Source organism: Erinaceus europaeus, chromosome 13 (genome assembly GCF_950295315.1).
Source record: "Erinaceus europaeus chromosome 13, mEriEur2.1, whole genome shotgun sequence".
Lineage (NCBI taxonomy): Eukaryota > Metazoa > Chordata > Mammalia > Eulipotyphla > Erinaceidae > Erinaceus > Erinaceus europaeus.
In genome coordinates, this window is record NC_080174.1 from 53,313,840 (window position 1) to 53,335,181 (window position 21,342).

General features: G+C 45.5%; 1 protein-coding gene across 1 annotated transcript; it reads right to left on the reverse strand.

Annotated features, from left to right (window-relative positions):
* Positions 1–741: 741 nt before the first annotated feature.
* Positions 742–21,300, reverse strand: TRAPPC3 (trafficking protein particle complex subunit 3). The gene is made up of 5 exons (XM_007533082.3): positions 21,125–21,300; positions 5,686–5,783; positions 5,346–5,445; positions 1,952–2,134; positions 742–1,492 (listed from the first exon to the last, which is right to left on the reverse strand). The coding sequence occupies exons 1-5, from the start codon at positions 21,164–21,166 to the stop codon at positions 1,373–1,375; spliced, it is 543 nt and encodes a 180-aa protein (XP_007533144.1). The 5' UTR covers positions 21,167–21,300; the 3' UTR covers positions 742–1,372.
* Positions 21,301–21,342: the final 42 nt, after the last annotated feature.

A 21,342-nucleotide genomic window follows, 5' to 3' on the forward strand; every position in this document is an offset into this window, starting at 1 on the left:
CCTGCACTATGAATCCACTGCTCCTGGAGGCCATTTTTTCCCTTTTGTTGCCCTTGTTGTTTATCGTTGCTGTTATTATCGTCGTTGTTACTGCTGTCATTGCTGTTGGATAGGACAGAGAGAAATAGGAGAGAGGGCAGAGAAAGATAGACACCTGCAAACCTGCTTCACTGCTCGTGAAGCGACCCCCCTACAGGTGGGGAGCCTGAGACTCAAACCGGGATCCTTACCAGTCCTTGCACTTTGCACCATGTGCGCTTAACCCACTGTACTACCGCTCAATCCCCTCCCTTTTTTTTTTTACTCTTACTAGCTATATAATCCTGGACAATTTGTGGCGTCCCCTCTAAAATGAAATTACAGTGTATTAGCTAATCCTACAAAGTGCTCACTGTAGGTTCTGACATGTGATAAGCACTAAATTGTGAATCAAGGCTTACATTGTCTCTCTAGACATTTTTGGTGGCCAAGAGCCCAGCAGAGTATATCTGGGGTAATGTTCTACCTTTGAGATTTTCTACCAAAATCCAATATAAACCCAGAAGTGGCCACAGGGGAATTCAGTGTATCACAGTTTCCCAAGACTCTCTAATCTGTGGGGAGAGACCATTCGCAAACCAGATAAAGTTGAGGCAGGGCCCAGGAACTCAGCTGATCTCCTCACTCCACTGTAACAAAATTCCCTGGGCTGAGCAAAAAAAAAAAAAAACCAACAACAACAAAAAAAAAAACAGGATATAATTGGGATTTCACTCAAGAATGTATCTTTATTGAAGAATCTGTAAGAAAAAAGGGATGGACCCTCTGTAAAAAGAAGAGATATTGCCTCCAAACAGCAGGGAGGAATGAAACCTGGGTGGCTTCCCAGAAGTGTTTCCTGTACAGCTGGCTCCCCCTTCCTAGCAAGCACCAGAGCATGTCACACTATAGCTAGCAACTCCTATCCATCCAGCCCTCCCAGCCTCCCCTCACCCACCCCAACCACCCGGGGTCCCCTACAGCCATTTTCCAATGGCTTTCTGAAGACCCAGGAATAGACATGCTGGTCTTGCCTCTTAGTGGGGGGGATCAAAGTGGGCTTTGCTTTGGAAAATTCAAACAGGAATGTATAACAGTTTGAGCTCTACCCAGTCCAACCGAAAATGAAGAAGGAAAAGGGAGCAAAGGCTTTCCCTCCTGAATGTGCACACTTGTGGGGCAAATGGACTCTATCACAGTCTGCTCTTTATTAGCATGTAGAATGGAAACAAGGTTAGAAGAATATATAACATCCGTGTTAAAGAGTCACTGAGTTCTAGAGGGTAGGAGATGCATTGAGGCATTCTGATTCCAACAAGTACTTCTGCTGACTACCCTCAAGTCCTGGGGATGGTTATTCCTCTCCAGCTGGGAGATTGTCCTCAATTCGCCTGATGAACCTCATCCGGATTTCTGTCACACCGTCGCCTTTCAGGGTGTCCTGGACAAACCTGGCCTCCACAGCCATCTGGACCTGGGAGACAGTGGGAAAATAAAGGGGTAGCTGCCCAGAGACAGCCTCTAGGGAACCACTAAGCATGGAGTTATACTGAAATCATCTGTAGCAGTCCAAGAAAGGGGAACTGGTTCCCTCCCACTCCTAAGGACAAGACTGCCAGTTCCAATGTTCTCTTAGAGAAAGTCATGGCCCCAACTCAGAAGTACAAACTTAGCAAAGAACCCCACAGATGTGAATGTCACTAATAAACCAGTCTGGGAATAGATGTTCCTGGGCTTTGAAGGCTGACAACATCACCCCCATATTGGCAGGGTTCATGGTCACTGTGTAGAGATAGCTTGTATGCTATGTTTAGCAACATTACCACCTCAGCAGCAAAGTGCAAGGGTGAGTCAAAGGCCTTCCTTTTCCCCTCATTCACTTATGGAGCAAACCTGCACTTTACTTAGGTGTCCCAGAAAGAGCTGCACTCACCATCTCCAAGGCTCCCCGCAACACCCCACACAAGAGATTGGAATAAATAAGGGATGAGTGGTTATCAGGAAGTTCCACAAAGTCCACCAAGGGGTTATTTTCTAAAATGAGGGAGAACTCGTCACCAGCTGGGCTCCAATTCGTGATGCTTGGAGTGATGCCCAAGTACATCTTGAACGCCACCTGTCAGAGGACACACAATAGCACTATGTGGAAGAGTAATAGTGTCTACATGAGAGGGGAGATGGTGAAATATAAGTATTTGGAAACAAAACATTGGAGTTTGAGATACTAAAGGTAAAAAGGTTCTGAAAAGCAACTGTGCACAATGTGGACCCTACTCCTTCAAGGCATCAAACAATTGAGCAGTGATTTGCTGTCCCTCTGCACATCTCAGCAGAAAGGGGCATTCATCTTTTGACAGATGTGGCTGCCCTGAACCAGCATCTGAGTGAACAGTGGTCCCATCCTATTTCCTTGTCCTTCCTGTGCTATCTGAATCCATCACTGTTAATATCATTTTTTAAATTTTAACCAAAGCGGAGATGGGATGGGTGAGGAGATGGGATGGGTGAGGAGATGGGATGAGGTGAGGAGATGGGATGGGTGAGGAGATGGGATGAGGTGAGGAGATGGGATGAGGTGAGGAGATGGAATGAGGTGAGGAGATGGAATGAGGTGAGGAGATGGGATGGGTGAGGAGATGGGATGAGGTGAGGAGATGGGTTGGGTGAGGAGATGGCATGAGGTGAGGAGATGGGATGGGTGAGGAGATGGCATGAGGTGAGGACATGGCATGAGGTGAGGAGATGGGATGGGTGAGGAGATGGGATGAGGTGAGGAGATGGGATGGGTGAGGAGATGGAATGAGGTGAGGAGATGGGATGAGGTGAGGAGATGGGATGGGTGAGGAGATGGGATAAGGTGAGGAGATGGGATGGGTGAGGAGGCGGGATGGGTGAGGAGACGGGATGAGGTGAGGAGACGGGATGAGGTGAGGAGATGGGATGAGGTGAGGAGATGGGATGGGTGAGGAGATGGGATGGGTGAGGAGATGGGATGAGGTGAGGAGATGGGATGGGTGAGGAGATGGGATGGGTGAGGAGATGGAATGAGGTGAGGAGATGGGATGAGGTGAGGAGATGGGATGGGTGAGGAGATGGGATGGGTGAGGAGATGGGATGAGGTGAGGAGATGGCATGAGGTGAGGAGATGGCATGAGGTGAGGAGATGGCATGAGGTGAGGAGATGGGATGGGTGAGGAGATAGGATGGGTGAGGAGATGGGATAAGGTGAGGAGATGGGATGAGGTGAGGAGATGGGATGGGTGAGGAGATGGGATGTTTGAGGAGATGGAATGAGGTGAGGAGATGGGATGGGTGAGGAGATGGGATGAGGTGAGGAGATGGGATGGGTGAGGAGATGGGATGGGTGAGGAGATGGGATGAGGTGAGGAGATGGAATGAGGTGAGGAGATGGGATGAGGTGAGGAGATGGGATGGGTGAGAAAAAAAAATAAAAAGAAAAAAAATAAAAATTTTAACCAAAGCATTGCTCAGCTTTAGTTTATTTATTTATTTTTAATTTCTTTATTGGGGGATTAATGTCTTATATTTGACAGTAAATACAACAGTTTGTACATGTATAATATTTCTCAGTTTTCTCAGCTCTAGTTTATGATGGCACTAAGGACTGAACCTGACACCTGAGCCTCAGGCATGAAAAATCTTTTACATAACCATTATGCTATCTTCCTGGCCCCTGAACCCTTCTTAAAATCAAATACAGGTCACTGGGGCTGGATTATTTGAAAGCATCATCTATCAGTCCTCTCTAGGTTTTGGGCATGGCCTGCAGGCTCTACAGCAAAACACCAACCTTCATGTAACTGACTCCACGAAATTATAGATGTCTTTACCATATTTTTAATGAATACTCTAAAATGTAACATAATATTAACAGCAAATAGGTACCAGATACATGCTACTTAAATGCACTGATTTTGGGAGTCGGGCGACAGCCCAACGGGTTAAGCGCATGTGGCGAAAAGAGCAAGGACAAGCGTAAGGACCCTGGCTCGAGCCCCCAGCTCCCCACCTGCAGGGGAGTCACTTCACAGGCGGTGAAGCAGGTCTGCAGGTGTCTGTCTTTCTCTCCCCCTCTCTGTCTTCCGCTCCTCTCTCCATTTCTCTGTCCTATCTAACAACAATGACATCAATAACAACGATAATAACTACAACAACAATGAAAAACAACAAGGGCAACAACAGGGAAAATAAATAAATATTTTAAAAAATTTAAATGCATTGATTTTACCTGAATGCTGATTATTTTATTTATTCCTTACAACAATCATGTAAGATAGCTCTAATTTTCTTCTTTTTAAAGATTAGGTAACTTTAATTAAAAAGTTAAAAATAACTTACCTAAGAACTAGCAAATATTAGAGCCAGAATTTAAAGCCAGGTGTGTCTGAGTTCCTGTACTCTTAAGAAACTACTCTGTGGGAGTCGGGCAGATGGGTTAAGCGCACGTGGCGCAAAGCACAAGGACCGGCGTAGGATCCTGGTTTGAGTCCCTGGCTCCCCACCTGCAGGGGAGTCACTTCACAGGTGGTGAAGTAGGTCTGCAGGTATCTATCTTTCTCTCCCCTCTGTGTCTTCCCCTCCTCTCTCCATTTCTCTCCGTCCTATCCAACAACAAAGCAATGTCAACAATGGCAATAATAACCGCAACGAGGCTGCAACAACTAGGGCAACAAAAAGGGGAAAAAAATGGCCTCCAGGAGCGGTGGATTCATGGTGCAGGCACCGAGCCCAGCAATAACCCTGGAGGAAAAAAAAAAAAAAGAAACTGGGAGTCGGGCGGTAGCGCAGCGGGTTAAGCGCACATGGTGCAGAGCGCAAGGACCAGCATAAGGATCCCGGTTCAAGCTCCCAGCTCCCCACCTGCAGGGGAGTCGCTTCACAGGCGGTGAAGCAGGTCTGTAGGTGTCTATCTTCCTCTCCCCCTGTCTTCCCCTCCTCTCTCCATTTCTCTCTGTCCTATCTAACAACGACATCAATAACAACAACAATAATAACCACAACAATAATTTTTAAAAAAAGAAAAAAGAAACTAGTGTGCTTTATCTTCATAGTGGCAGGGATCTGGCTCAGATTTCAGTGAAAACTTAATCCACAAGGATAACTCCAACCACCCTTTCTTTCTTCCTTTTTTTCACAATTTGTACTTTCCAAACTACCAGGAAGGTTTTTGTTTTGTTTTGTTCTTGGCAGAACTGTCAAACTAATCTTTTGGAATATTAAAGGGCCTCTCTAAAGAAGATGGAAAGTGGTGAACAGTGACTCTTAATGACAATCCTTCAGCATGGCCAGGGGCCCACAATAATGACCTTGGCGATGACATCTGCAGTTTCCCGAAAGTCATGGCACCTCCCAACATTTGACCGTGCCAAGAAATCTTCAATCAGTCGGACTCCGATGTTATAGCCCCTGGGAGGGAAAGAACAGTCTATACAATGGGGTCTGAATGTTCATATCTGAAAATAAAGCTGTTGGTGGTAAAAGGGAGACAGGAGTAATCTCAAAATATGCTAATAAATTAGCTCAGTGAAAACTATATCCAAAATATTGGCTACAAGAGAAGACCCTGTTCTGGGCACTAAAGAACCATGTAGACTCAGTGTGCTGGGAAGCCCCCTTTTTGTCTCTCCTACAGAGAGACTCACTCACATTTTGTCCAGCTGTTTATTCACATCTTCATCATTTTCATAGTCTTTGCACAGCTGGGTGACCAGAGCCCCATAGGTCAAAGTGAAGAGCTCAGAGCTCTAGAAGAGATTCAAAAGGCAGGCATGACCAAACCACACACACACACACACACACACACACACACACACACACACACACACACACAATAAGTATGGTGAGAGTCTGGATCAACTTCAACGCAACTGTCAGGATTCAAAGAAAGGTCACTTGTGCCTGATGGACAAGAACACTACTATCTGTGGAGTGGACAAGGGATACCATTCCTTACGACCAACATGGCAGGGCTGCAGCCAATCCCATTTGAAAACTAGATCTGTGAAAGGTACCTGGTGAGTAGTCACTCTGCCAACACACTAAGGTGAGCATCTATCAGCAGAGAGTCACACCAAGCCAGAGCTCAGGTCACAGAATCTGATGAGAAAGCAGTAGTGATTCACCAGAAACCGTGAAAGACTCCAAGCAGCATTTACCAGTTAGCTGTGAGTTAGCAAGTGTGACTTGTGGCTGTCCCTGCCTTACAATGTGTGGGGTATCCTGACACAGATTAAAAGTGTATTCCCAATGCTCCACCCAGAGACCACAAAGCATGGCCCCCAGCCAGTCCCTGGGGAAGAAGTCCATTGCACTGATAACCCTGCATCACAAGATTAGGGAGAAATAATGTTTTTCTCTACACATACGTAAAATATTTCCAGGAAAGAGGGTAGCTCTGAATGAAACATAACCTTTTATATATCTGTAACACAATAGTGGATTAAGCTGATTTCATATATGCTTACATTATATTATATATGGAACCAGGCAGTGGTGCACCTGATTAAGCGTACACACTACAGTGTGCAAGAACCCAGGTTCAAGCCTCCGGTGCCCCACCTGCATGGGGAAAGCTTCGCAAGTGGTAAAACAGGGCTGCAGGTGTCTCTGTCTCTATGCATCCCTATCTCCCCTCCCCTCTCAATTTCTGTCTCTATCCAGTTACAAGTAAATAAAAATATATAAATACAGGGGCCAGGCGGTGGTGCATCAGGTTAAGTGCTCATAGTACAAAGTACAAGGACCTGTGCAAGAATCCAGGTTCTTGGCCCCATTTCCCCACCTGCAGGGGGGTCGCTTCACAAGCAATGAAGCAGGTCTACAGGTGTCTTTCTCTTCTCTACCCCTCCTCTCTCGATTTCTCTCTGCCCTACCCAATAAAATGGGACAAAAACAGCCTCTAGGAGCAGTAGTTTATAGTGCCAGCTCCGAGCCCTACCGATAACCCTGGAGGCAAAAACTAAATAAAAATTAATATATATATGCATATACATTTAATAAATAAAAGCTGTAAATATATTTTTTGGGAGTCAAGCGGTAGCCCAGTGGGTTAAGCGCATGTGGCACAAAGCACAAGGACTGGCATAAGGATCCCAATTCGAGCCCCCAGTTTCACAGGCGGTGAAGCAGGTCTGCAGATGTCTATCTTCCTCTTCCCCTCTCTGTCCTATCTAGCAATGACGACATCAACAACAATAACTACAACAATAAAAAACAAGGACGGGAGTCGGGCGGTAGCGCAGTGGGTTAAGTGCACGTGGCGCCAAATGCAACGACGGGCGTAAGGATCCCAGTTCGAGCCACCGGCTTCCCACCTGTAGGGGAATCGCTTCACAAGCGGTGAAGCAGGTCTGCAAGTGTCTGTCTTTCCCTCCCCGTCTGTCTTCCTCTCCTGTCTCCATTTCTCTCTGTCCTACCCAACAACGACAACATCAACAATAATAACTACAACAATAAAACAAGGGCAACAAAAGGGAATAAATAAATATTTAAAAACATTTTTTTTAAATAGAAGGGTGGTCTAGAAGGTGGCTTAGTGGATAAAGCATTGGACTCTCAAGAGTGAGGTTCCAAGTTCAATCCCTGGCAGCACATGTAACCCAAGTGAAGTCCAGTTATTTCTCATGAATAAATAAGTAGAATCTTTAAAATAAATAAATAAAATGGAAGGAAGGAAGGAAGGGAAGGAGAGGAAGGAAAGGAAAGGAAAGGGGAGAGGAGGGAAGGGAAGGAAGAAAGAAAACGGGGGGGGGGGGGGGAATAGCCACCAGGAACCATGGATTTATACTGCAGGCACCAAGCCCCAGTGATAACCCTGGTGGCAAAATAAATAGCTATCTTTAACAATAATTTTTTAAAAGTTGGCCTAGGTGGGAGTCGGGCGGTAGCGCAACCAGTTAAGTGCATGTGGCACGAAGCACATAAGGATTCTGGTTCGAGCCCCCAGTTCCCCACCTGCAGGGGCATCACTTCATAGGCAGTGAGTGACAGGTCTACAGGTGTCTATCTTTCTCTCCCCGTCTTCCCCTTCTCTCTCCATTTCTCTCTGTCCTATCCAACAACTATGACATCGATAACAACAGTAATAACTATAACAACAATAAAAAACAAGGGCAACAAAAGGGAAAATAAATAAATGCAAAAAAAATTTTTTTTTAAGTTGTCCTAGGAACAGTCAAATCACAAAGAATACCACAAAAGAGAAAAAGGAAATAACTAAATAATAAAAGGATGCTTGCCACCCATCTAACCACAAAAACAGAGGGATGTGGAAGGTAAAAGGCTTAACAGATACCAGGACTGCCAATGAACACAGCAGGGGGGAGAAAGGCATTATTAGAGTCAAACAAATCAAGAAACACATCAACAATACATTTAGTCAAATAAATTCACACCAAAGGGAGGCAGAAAAATAAAAATTGCCACCCAACTTCCCAGCTTCTCCCTCTGAATGAAGGCTTACCAAATATGGAACAGACCACCCTTCTGTGTTCAAGTCTTCTAGGCAACAAAGTATAAATGATATTAAGGCCCTGGCTCTCAGGACTCAATGCTCTTCACGCCTGGCTGCAATCAGCCCAATAAAAATCTGAATGCCTTTTGACTATGTATCATGTTCTAGTTTGCATCATGTCATCTTCTATCCCATAAAAAGACTGTAAAGTAGAGAGCAGGAATTAATCCCAGTTTAGAGATAAGGAAACTGAGACTCAGGATGGTTATTCGATTTGCCAAAAGGCAAAGCTAATTTGGGGGAGTGAGGGAGGGACAGGAGTCAAAAGTTTCTAAGTCAGTGGTCAATATTTCCACTGTTACCAGCAATTGCAATAATTACTAAGTCCCCCTAAAGCAGGTATTAAAAAAAAAAACAAAAAACTTGGGCAGGGGTAGATAGCATAATGGTATGCAAACAGGCTGTCATGCCTGAGCCTCCAAAGTCCCAGGTTCAATCCCCTGCACCACTGCAAGCCAGAGCTGAGTAGTGCTCTGGTTAAAAAAAAGAAAAAAGAAAAGAAAAAACTGTATTAGGAAGTCCAAGAGAATCAGTTTTTGAATTGGGAAGCTCTTTGAACTCAACTAAAACAGTCAGATCAGGTGTCTCCAAGAGACCATTTACCAAATACAGCAATTAAGGGAAAGCTATTAAGGAGAATGCTTTTTTAGTCAAGTTAAGGGTTGGCACTAGAGTGGCTTGGGCATGAATGGATGGAGACAATCCAGCAGTTACCAGCCTGTAGAAGTGGCACAACTGCATTAAATCAGGAGAGCTTTCCTTCCTTCCATTATTAATGAGCCCCTGGACGGAGACTGCAAGAACTTTAGCCCACCATAATGCCAAGCAACAATATATCACGATGTTATAAAGTCTTCTACTTATAGTAACCCCAAACTACCAGGAAGAAGGTCTGAGCTGTGTTGACAGTCACAAGATCAATAAGCCTGGGACCTGGAAGTGGGCTTCCAGAATCAAGCTCCCCAATTCTTTTTTTGTCTCTGCAGATTCCACAACTCCCAATTTACAAGTCTGACTTAATCTCAAAGTATGAACCAAGCCTATCTGGAACAGAATGCAACATAAGTAAATAATTTAAAGTCCCTTTGCTTCAGAAATAGAAGTGAGACTGTGGTATAGAAAAAAAAAGAAGTAACAGGAAGTTACAGAGCTTGAAAAGCTGGGTTTTCAGTTGTGATCCTTTTAATAAAAAGCTCCACCAGACCTTAGAGGCCTGCTAATTCAGCTGTACAATTTCTTTACACAGGGTTGTTGGGAGGACCTAACAACATAATGAATCTGAAGTTGTTTTGCAGACCAAGAAACCACTGGATAACTGGCATAGCCAATATGATCTCCAAGTATTCTAGAAACAAGCTGAGCTGAATTAGTTAAGACAAGTCCAACACTCAGCTGAGCTACTACACCTGATAATTCCGACTTTCCAGTTAGTGCCTCAAACAATACATCAGATCTCCTTAAGGAGGATGGTGTTTGGAGCCAACTCTAAGAGTCTCACTACTCTGGTCAACATAAGTTGTCCAGTGTGACGGCCTCCCAGCAGCTGAGGAAGAAAGTTCAGTAATAAGACTGAGTCTTGTCCTCTCTTTTACCTTCTAGCTTCCTGTGATGGAGACTGAGTACTACTACTTAAGTAGTGTTCACCTAGTGTTCTGGAGAATTGAGTCACTGGGCTTAGATCACTAGTAACACAACACAAAAGAATCGCAGGCCTGACTGTCTAAATATTTCAAGAATCAAACACTATATAGATAATAAAGGTTAAAACCTTATTAAGAAGGATGCTGGGGAAGCAATTACAGAAGCCAGACCTTCTACCTTCTGCAACCCTCAATGAACCTGGGTCCATGCTCCCAGAGGGCTAGAGGATGGGAAAGCTATCATGGGAGGGGGTGGGTTATGGAGATTGGGTGGTGGGAATTGTGTGGAGTTGTACCCCTCCTACCTTATGGTTTTGTTCATTAATCCTTTCCTAAATAAAAAATTAAAAAAAAAAGAAGGATGCTAGCTGACATTTACTAGTTTCAGCTGTGTTCTTAGATGCACTGCCACACTGTGTGCTAGCTTTATATGTTTGACCTCAATTTATCCTCAGAACAGCTCTACGATATATACCTATTAAAATTTTTAAAAAAATTTTTTTGTTTTATTTTTTTAAGTGGTGCCATAGAATAAACCTGCAGCCCTGGGCATGGGCAATACTGCTGAGCAGCCTCTCTGGCCCCATTTTACACTATATCCTTTAAAAGAGAAAGAAGGGGTGGCAGAAATTGTGTGGAGTTGTACCCCTCCTATCCTACAGTTTTGTTAATGTCTCCTTTCTTAAATAAATCAAATAAAAGAGAAAGAAAAGGGCAGGTAAAAAAAAGAAAAAGGAAAAAGAAAAGAGAGGGTAAATAGCATAATGGTTATGCAAACAGACTCTCATGCCTGAAGCTCCAAAATTCCAGGTTCAATTCCCCCACACCACTATAAGCCAGAGTTGAACAGTGCTCTGGAGTAAATAAATAAGAAGAAATTAAAAAATACTTTTAAAGATGATAAAATAAATAAAAGTGAAAGAAGAAAGCAAGAACACAGTGGGTAAGAAACGCCAAAGCGCCACTCTACCACTTGGTCTATGGATTCCCTTGGTGCTCCTATGTGGTGCTGGAGAGCAAACTCAGAATCTCAGGGGCCGGGCAGTTAACAGCGGGTTAAGCGCACATGGCGTGAAGTGCAAGGACCAGCCTAAGGATCCTGGTTTGAGCCCCCAACTCCCCACCTGCAGGGAGGTCGCTTCACAAGCAGTGAAGTAGGTCTTCAGGTATCTATCTTTCTCCCTGTCTCCCCTCCTCTCTTGATTTCTCTCTGTCCTATCCAGAAACAACAACAGCTGTGGCAACAATAACAATAACATCAACAATAAGGTCAACAAAATGAGAAAAATAGCCTCCAGAGGCAGTGGATTCGTAGCCCCAGCAATAACCCTTGAGGCAAGAAAAAAACTCAGAATCTCACACAGAGGAAGGTATGAACTTTACCTGCTGAACCATCTTGGGAGAGGGAGAGGGAGAGGGAGAGGGAGAGGGAGAGGGAGAGGGAGAGGGAGAGGGAGAGGGAGAGGGAATGGGAGAGGGAGAGGGAGAGGGAGAGGGAGAGGGAGAGGGAGAGGGAGAGGGAATGGGAGAGGGAGAGGGAGAGGGAGAGGGAGAGGGAATGGGAGAGGGAGAGGGAGAGGGAGAGGGAGAGGGAGAGGGAGCAGGAGGGAGAGGGAGAGGGAGAGGGAGAGGGAGAGGGAATGGGAGAGGGAGAGGGAGAGGGAGAGGGAGAGGGAGAGGGAGAGGGAGAGGGAATGGGAGAGGGAGAGGGAGCAGGAGGGAGAGGGAGAGGGAGAGGGAATGGGAGAGGGAGAGGGAGAGGGAGAGGGAGAGGGAGAGGGAGAGGGAGAGGGAGAGGGAGAGGGAATGGGAGAGGGAGAGGGAGAGGGAGCAGGAGGGAGAGGGAGAGGGAGAGGGAGAGGGAGAGGGAATGGGAGAGGGAGAGGGAGAGGGAGAGGGAGAGGGAGAGGGAGAGGGAGAGGGAGAAGGAGGGAGAGGGAGAGGGAGAGGGAGAGGGAGAAGGAGAAGGAGGGAGAGGGAGAGGGAAAGGGAGAGGGAGAGGGAGAGGGAGAGGGAGAGGGAATGGGAGAGGGAGAGGGAGAGGGAGAGGGAGAGGGAGAGGGAGAGGGAGAAGGAGGGAGAGGGAGAGGGAGAGGGAGAGGGAGAGGGAGAGGGAGAGGGAGAGGGAGAGGGAGAGGGAGAGGGAGAGATACCCCAAAAGCAATGCTCAGCTTGGTTTATGGTGGTGCTAGGGATTAAAACTGGGACTTCAGAGACTCAGGCATCAAAGTATTTTGGCGTAACCATTATGCTATCCCCCACTCACCTAATTTCTTTCTTTTTAAAAATTTTTTTATTATCTTTATTTATTGGATAGAGACAGCCAGAAATCTAGAAGGAAGATGAAGACAGAGAGGGTAAGTCAGAGAGACACCTGCAGCCCTGCTTTACCACTTGTGAAGTTTTCCTCTTGCAGGTGGGGGCTGGGGGCTTGAACCTGGGTCCTTGTGCACTATAACGTGCACTCAACTAGGTGCGCCACCACCTGGCCCCTAATTTCTTAAAGGTGGTGAAACTGTGTGGTCTGGGAGGTAATGCAAGGGGATAAAGTGTTGACTCCTAAGTATGAAGCCCTGAGTTCAATTCCCTCTACTGCATATGCCTATTCTGGCCTCTTCCATTCCCAATCTATCTATCTGTCACTTGCAAAATAAAATATAGCTTTAAAAAAAAAGGGGGGGGGAGCCAGGCAGTATAATGTGAAGCACAAGGACCTGTGCAAGGATCCCAGTTCAAGGCCCATGCTCCCCACCTACAGGGGGGGTCTCTTCACAAGTGGTAAAGCAGGTCTGCAGGTGTCTGTCTTTCTCTCACCCTTTTTATCTTCCCCACCCCTCTCAATTTCTCTCTGTCCTAACCAACAATAACAGCAACAACGGGAAAAAAAGATGGCTGCCAGGTGCAGCAGATTTGTAGTGGAGGCACAGAGCCTCAGCGATAACCCAGCGAAGTAAAAAAGATGGGGAAAATGATGCCTCTTACTACACCGAAGAAACCTGCCCAAGGTCACACAGCAAGTAAGCAGTGAAGCCAGGACTCAAGCCCAGATATTACTATGCACCTGCATTGTGTATATTCCTCTCTTGTAGAGTATATGCTTCTCAAGGTTATGAATAATTTTATCTTTGCACTTCCCATGGCTCTTAGTACAGAAATGTGCATATTGTTGGGGTACAGTAAAAGTCCAGTAAACAGTACATATGGTGCAAGGTGCAAGGACTGGCATAAGTGCAAGGACTGACAAATGGGAATGAATAAATTTTTTTTTAAAAAAAAAAGTCCAGTAAACAAAAAGGGTACTTCTGTTTGTACAAACTATTACTAAAAGCAGAGATCTAATGGTTTGGCCAAACTAATCATTTAAGTCTTAGAAGTCTTTTTTGTTTGTTTTCTTTTTTTTAATATTTATTTTATTTATTTATTCTTTATTGTTGTCCTTGTTTTATTATAGTTGTTGTTGATGATGTGGTTGTTGTTGGATAGGACAGAGAGAAATGGAGAGAGGAGAGGAAGACGGGGGTGGGGGGGAGAAATATAGACACCTGCAGACCTGCTTCAGGTGTATGTGTGTGTGTGTGTGTGTATGTCCCTATCTCCCCGTTCCATCTGACTCTATACTGTGTGTGTGTGTGTGTGTGTGTGTGTATATATATATATATATATATATATATATATATATATATATATGGGGGGGGAAGAGACATGGAGAGAGACACAGAAAGAGGAGAGACACCACACCATTCTACCACTAGTGAAGCTTCCTGGGGGGAAGGTGCCCCCATATGATGGCTGGGAGCTTGAACCCAGGTCCTCATGCATGGCAAAGTGTGTGCTCTACCAGATGGGCTGTCTCCCAGCTTCCTAAACAATATGTAGTCTACAATGAAATATTTAAAACAAATGACAGTGCTGTGGCCTGGGGGTGGCTCCGTGATAGAGAAACGGATTTGGGTCAGTGAAATAGTGATTTGCTTTGCCATGTGCATAGCCCAGATTCAAGCCTGGCCCCACCACACTGAAGGAAGCTTCAGTGCTGTGGTTTCTTTCTTTCATTCTCTCTCTTATTGCCTATCTCTAAGAAAGGAAAAAAAAAAAAAAAAAGGAAGAGAAAGGGACTTGGATGAATGAGAACCTAGTTTGACCCCTAGCACTATGCATACAAGAGCGATAGTCCAGTTCTCTCTTTAATTCATTTACCAGAGAAAGACAGAAACTGATTTGCAATGGGGAGATAGTAAGGGGGAGCGAGGAGCTGGGCAGTGGCATACCTGGTTGAGTGCACATGTTACCATGTACAAGGACCCAAGCTTGAGGCCCTGCTCCCCACTTTCAAGGGGGAAGCTTCATGAGCAGTGAAGCAGGTCTTTAGCTCTCTCTCTAACTCCCCCACCCATCTCTATTTCTTTGTCTCTATCGAATAAATAAAGAAAAATAAATTTAAAAAAAGGGGGGGAGAGACACCTATAACACTGCTTCATCACTCGTGAAGCTTCTCCTCTGCAAGTGGGGATCAAGGGCTTGAACTTGGGTCCTTGTGTATGCTAACATGTGTACTCGACTAAGTGTGCTGCCAACTGTCGTCATCCCCCCCCTTTTTTTTAATGGTAGAGAGAAAGGGAGAGAGGAGAGAAAAAGATATAGAACCAGGGCAAGTCTGGCACATGCACTATTAAAGATGAAACTTGAGAGCAGATCGCTTTCTCTCCTCTCCTCTCCTCTCCCGGATCAACTAGGAATACCAAAGGAGACCACCCGGACCGAAACAAGACAGGACTAGAATGACCACAGAAACCCAATAAATCACCCGTGAGTACAAACACGCGTGGCTGGTGACAGAGAGGAGAGAGGAGCCTAAGGAGAGATTAAGTGACTGCTAACAGTTCGACAGTCTGTCAGTGGAGACACCACCTCCAGTCTGCTCCACCAACAAGGGGACAGCTGAAGGGAGGAAAGGACTCCCCAGAGACTCACCAAGTGCAACTCTGAGTCTCCATTGCTACTACCCTCAGAATCTGGAGCAGCAACAGGGAGGGACACCAGGGCACAGAGATCTAACCGGGAAACTCAGGAGAAGACCTATACCTCGGTGGCATAGCTGAAGGGCTGTGAAAGTCTCTTTGCATAACCACTGGATTATCTCTGCCACACCCTGCTTTATCTCTTGGTCCGGAGTCATTGATTAAGCCAAGAAGCCTATTGATAGTTTAAAAGCCCTCAGGCTACCATAGCCTACAGGGGAAAAAAAAAAAAAGGCTTTTACACCACTGAACTCCAACTCAGGATTGAAAAAACTGTTAACCTATATAAAATGGTTAAAACAACAAGAAAAAATAATGGAGACTCGAACCAGGACAAGAATCCAGCTAAAAGTCCTCCAGAGGGCGAAGCACAAAACAACGAGTTCAACATCCAAACATTAGCTAAGGAAATAATAACAGGAGTGAGTAAAGAATTTGAAAAAATTGTAATCAGAACTGCAGGAACAACAAATGAGAATATGGAAGAAAATTCTAATAATCTCATGGTTATTAGAGAGCTGAAAGCTGAAATTGCTGAGCTAAGAAGGCAACTAGCTGAACAAGCTAAAACAGTATCAGAGCAGGGCAACAAAATAGATGAACTCCAGAAAGCAGTAGTGGGCAGAGAGAATAGAATCAATGAGGCTGAAGACAGAATTAGCAAGATTGAGGATGAATTAGAGACAACTAAAGAAGAAGTAAGAGATCTCAAAAAGAGATTAAGAGATGCTGAAAACAACAACAGAGTCCTATGGGATGACTTCAAAAGAAACAATATACGCATTATTGGCTTACCAGAGGAAGAAAGAGAAGGGGAGGAAGAAAGCGTTCTCCAGGCCATAATAGCTGAAAATTTCTCTAGTCTAGACAACACCAAAGACATAAAGATTCAAGAAGCCCAGAGGGTCCCAAACAGAATTAACCCAGACCTAAAGACACCAAGACATGTCATATTTAGATTGGAAAGGAATAAGGATAAAGAAAGGATCCTCAAGGCTGCAAGAGAAAAACAAAGAGTCACCTACAAAGGAAAACCCATAAGATTAGCAGCAGACTTCTCCATACAAACACTACAGGCCAGAAGAGAATGGCAAGATATCTATCGAGTGCTCAATGAGAAAGGCTTTCAGCCAAGAATACTATATCCTGCTAGATTGTCATTCAGACTAGATGGAAGCATCAAAACCTTCTCAGACAAGCAACAGTTGAAGGAAGCAACCATCACCAAGCCTGCCTTGAAAGAAGTTCTGAAAGGTCTCCTATAAACAACCAGACCACCACAAATAGAACATATATCAAAACACTCTAAAACTCTACAAGAATGGCGTTAAAATATCTTCAATCTTTGATATCAATAAATGTGAATGGCCTGAATTCACCTATTAAAAGACACAGAGTAGGAAGATGGATCAGAAAACACAACCCAACAATATGTTGTCTACAGGAAACTCACCTAACTCAACAAGACAAACACAGACTTAAAGTGAAAGGATGGAAAACTATCATTCAAGCCAATGGCCCACAAAAAAGGGCAGGAACAGCTATTCTCATATCTGACGTGAGTGGTGAAGCAGTGTTGCAGGTGTCTCTCTGTCTCTCTCCCTTCTCTATCACCCCCTCCCTCTTGACTTCTGGCTGTCTCTTTCCAACAAATGAAGATAATAATAATTTAAAAAAAAATAAATAAATAAAGATGAAACTTGAGACCTCATGCCTGCAAGTCTAGCACTCCAACCACTACGCCATCTCCTTGGTGGCCATATCTTCTGTTAGTAAATAAACAAACATTTGGAAAAAAAAAATAGTGCTGGGAATCGGGCAGTAGTGCAGTGGTAAGCGCACATGCACAAAGCGCAAGGACCAGTGTAAGGATCCCAGTTTGAGCCCCCGGCTCCCCACCTGCAGGGGAGTCACTTCACAGGTGGTGAAGCAGGTCTGCAGGTGTCTGTCTTTCTCTCCCCCTCTCTGTCTCCCCTCCTCTCTCCATTTCTCTCTGTCCTATCCAACAACTACGACATCAATAACAACAACAATAAAACAAGGGCAACAAAAAGGGAATAAATATTTTTTAAAATATTTTAAAAAATAAATAGTGCTGTAGCTCAGGAAGTGTGCAAGTGCATAACGTGTTGGACCCCTGGTATCACATGTCCCAGAGGGATGTTCTGGTCATTCTCTCTAGTTCACACACACACTCTCTCTCATACATAATTTCAAATAGTAATAAAGTAGTGCTGGACCAGCAAGATAGTTGACCTGGATAACGGACCTGTTCTGTCATATGTGCACACCAGGTTCAGCTCAGCCCCCACCACACAGGAATAAGCTTTGCTGCCAAGGTGTTTTTCACTCTTTCCCTCAGTCTCTCTTCGTTTCTATCTGAAAAAGTCAGCCCAGAGCTGTGAAGCCCTAATGACAATAAATAAATAATGCTAACTTCATATGGATACCTTTTCTTTGTCATATGGATACTTTAAAAAAAAAAAAAGTTGGGAGTCGAGTGGTAGCGCATCGGGTTAAGCGCCATGGCACAAAGCTCAAGGACCGGATTAAGGATCCCAGTTCAAGCTCCTGGCTTCCCACCTGCAGGGGGGTCGCTTCACAGGCGATGAAGCAGGTCTGCAGGTGCCTATCTTTCTCTCCCCATCTTCCCCTCCTCTCTCCATTTCTCTCTGTCCTATATGACAACATCAATAACAACAACAATAATAACTACAGCAATGCAACAAAAAAGGGAATAAATATAAAAAAAAAAAAAAGAACTTTCATGCCTGCAGTTCCAAGGTCCCAAGTTCAATTCTCCCACACCACCATAAGTAAGATCTGAGTAGTGCTCTGATAAAAAAAAAAAAAGAGAGAAGGAGCAGGAAGAATTAGAGAAGAGGCAGAAGAGGAGGAGGAGGAACATATTGAGGACAGCTTATCAGGCGCTCAGAAAAAGCCACTCTGAATAACTGAAGGAAGTGATAAGTAGTTAGATGACTCTCTAAGGGAAGGAAGTCATAGGCAGAGAACAAACGCCTTGGTGTAGGAGTGCCCGGCCACCCTATCTCCCAACTTCACTAAAGCTGAGAGAGTAGAGTGGAGGCTGGAGGCTCCTGCTAAAGTGGTATTAAAGATTTTAATATTGATTTCAGGTGAAAAAAAAAAGTTCAAAAGCAAAATCAAGATGAGAACACTAAACAGAAAGACTTCTCATATGTGCTCATACTTTAAGAAAAGGAGGGAGAGTCGGGCGGTAGCGTAGTGGGTTAAGCGCATATGGTGCAAAGCACAAGGACCGGCGTAAGGATCCCGGTTTGAACCCCCGGCTCCCCACCTGCAGGGCAGTCGCTTCACAGGCGGTGAAGCAGGTCTGCAGGTGTCTGTCTTTCTCTCCCCCTCTCTGTCTTCCCCTCCACTCTCCATTTCTCTCTGTCCTATCCAACAATGATAATATCAATAACAACAATAACTACAACAATAAAACAAGGGCAACAAAAGGGAATAAATAAATATTTAAAAATTTTTTTAAAAAAAGGAAGGAAGGAGGAAGAAAGAAACACTCACTGTGCCTAGTTATTTTATAGCTACTTCATTTAGTCCTGGGTAGGCATTATGAGCCCTACTTTATAAATAAGCAAGTTGAGAACTAATTAAGACAGAATGCCAGTCAATGACCATGCTGTTTTTTTTCTCTCTCTTTTCTAGCAATACTTTATTTATTTATTTATTTTTAAGATAGGGATAGAGAGGTAAAGAATGAGCAGAGAAAGTGGGAAAAGTCCCTAGCTCTGAAGCTCCCTTCAGTATGGTAAGGATCAGGCTTGAACCTGGGTCGTGTACATTGCAAAATAGTACACTATCCAAAGGAGCTAGTTCACTGGCCCAATCACCTTTCTTAAAAAACTCTTGGTGATCCCTCCAAAACAGGAATTCCAGTTGAACCATACAAGCGTAATAAACCCAGGTACCACATATGAACAGTGCTCTGGTTTTTCTCTCATTAAACAAGTGAATACATTTTTAAAAAAATGAAAGAAGGACCCCAATTCAAGCCCCGGCTCCCCACCTGCAGGGGTCGCTTCACAGGCGGTGAAGCAGGTCTGCAGGTGTCTATCTTTCTCTCCCCTCTCTGTCTTCCCCTCCTCTCTCCATTTCTCTCTGTCGTATCCAACAACAATAATAACTACAACAATAAAACAAAAAGGGCAACAAAAACGAATAAATAAATATTTTTAAAAAATGAAAAAGGGGGAGTCGGGCGGTAGCACAGCGGGTTAAGCACACGTGGCACAAAGCAAAGACTGCTGTGAGGATCCCGGTTCGCCAATGCGGCTCCCCACCTGCAGGGGAGTCGCTTCACAGGCGGTGGAGCAGGTCTGCAGGTGTCTTTCTCTCCCCCCTCTGTCTTCCCCATCTCTCTCCATTTCTCTCTGTCCTATCCAACAATGAAGACGGACAATAATAACTACAACAATAAAACAAGGGCAACAAAAAGGGAATAAATTTAAAAAATGAAAAGGGGGGGCTAGGCGATGGCTAAGTGGTTAAGTGCACACATTACAGTGCACAAGGACCTAGGTTCAAGCCCCTGGTACCTGGGTTTGGTAAGCTTATACTCTACCTGCTCTCCAGCAACATGAGAAAGGAATTCTTACCCTGTGACCTGTAAAATGTCTTCAAGGTGACCACAAAGCTCCCCCAAACATTAAGTAAATGTTTTGTAGGCCTGTCTATGTGATAGTTCTAGGAAAATGAGTCAGACCTAGCATCAGTTTCTTTCTTTTCTTTTTTTTCTCCAAAAGGGTTATACCCCGTTTGATTCAACTGGTCACAGCAGACTATTTTTCCCACTTTTTCCAGAGGCTGAGACAGAGAGAGGGGAGATAACACATCACTGCTCCACCCACTTGCGAAGCTACCCCTGGTGCTGTACATGGTCCGCATGTGCTCAACCCAGATGCTCCTGTGTAGCAAAGTGTGTGCTCTACCTGGTAGCTATCTCCTGGTCATTATCATCAGCTTCTTAAAATGAGTCTGAAAGGGAAGCAAAAGTTAAGTAACAGGTCCCTTTCTGGCTGCTCCTGGTGTAAAATGCAAAAGTGTGAAGGAAGTGTGAATATTCCTCTCTGAAACTGAATGTCAACAACATTCCCCTGATCTGTGCTGCATGTTACCTTGAACTCTCGGCTTTTAATCAGAAAACAGAGGTAGCGTGGGCAATTCTGGACAGAAGCACATCCGCAAAGATCAAGAACGCCTACCAAGAAATTCCTTTAGTTTGAAGGTAAATGCCATCCCTCTTACTCCCCAGGCCGGGTTGCCACCTGCAGCCAGACTTGAAGGGACTACATGGTGTCCCTTTGTTTCCAGGACAAGAAGGGGGCCTCCACCTCACCAGCAGGGCACCACTTGGGGCCTACGCGGCCCACCTCTCACCCCACCGCACACAGTTTCTTTCTGTAAGACCTCCTGCCATGCCACAGCATTGTGTGGGAACCAGTTTGGCCTAGTCGTCGGAAGCATTCGCTTTGGAGTTAGAGACTCCAAAGCGGGCTCGAATTCGAACTGTTCCAGCTGTTCAAGGGGCAAGTTATGTAACCGCGCCGGGCTGCAAGGAGGTGCTGGCATTACCGCCCCCTCCCAGCAAGCTACTTAGCGACCCGATGAGCTAATGCGCGCCCAGGGGAGGCTCTGCTGCTAGCCCAGCACAGAACTGAGCTCAGGCCTCGGGCGAGGGTCTCTGCGCTCCCCTGTGCACACACCCGCCAACCTGCCCCAGGCCCCAGAGACCCCCGGAACCACGGCCCCCGCGACCACCCAGCAGCCTCTCCCCTCCCCGCGGGGCCGCCCCCGCCCACGGCTCACCCCACAGCGCCTCCGCGCCGGCCCGGCCCCCACCCCGCCCACCCAGCTCACTCGCTTCGAGTTACCATTTTCTTGCTTTCGGTGCCACGGCTCGCTTGCCTCGACATGGTGCGGGTCGCCCCAGCCCACCTCGCCACAGGCCCACTCGGTGACCCCTTTTGACACCTCGGGTACCGACAGCGGCCCCTCCGCCTTCAAGATTGACCGGCACTGACTCACCGCGCCTGCGCGGTCTGCCGAGAGGCACCTCGGGACTCGTGGTCCTCACGACGAGGATAATTCC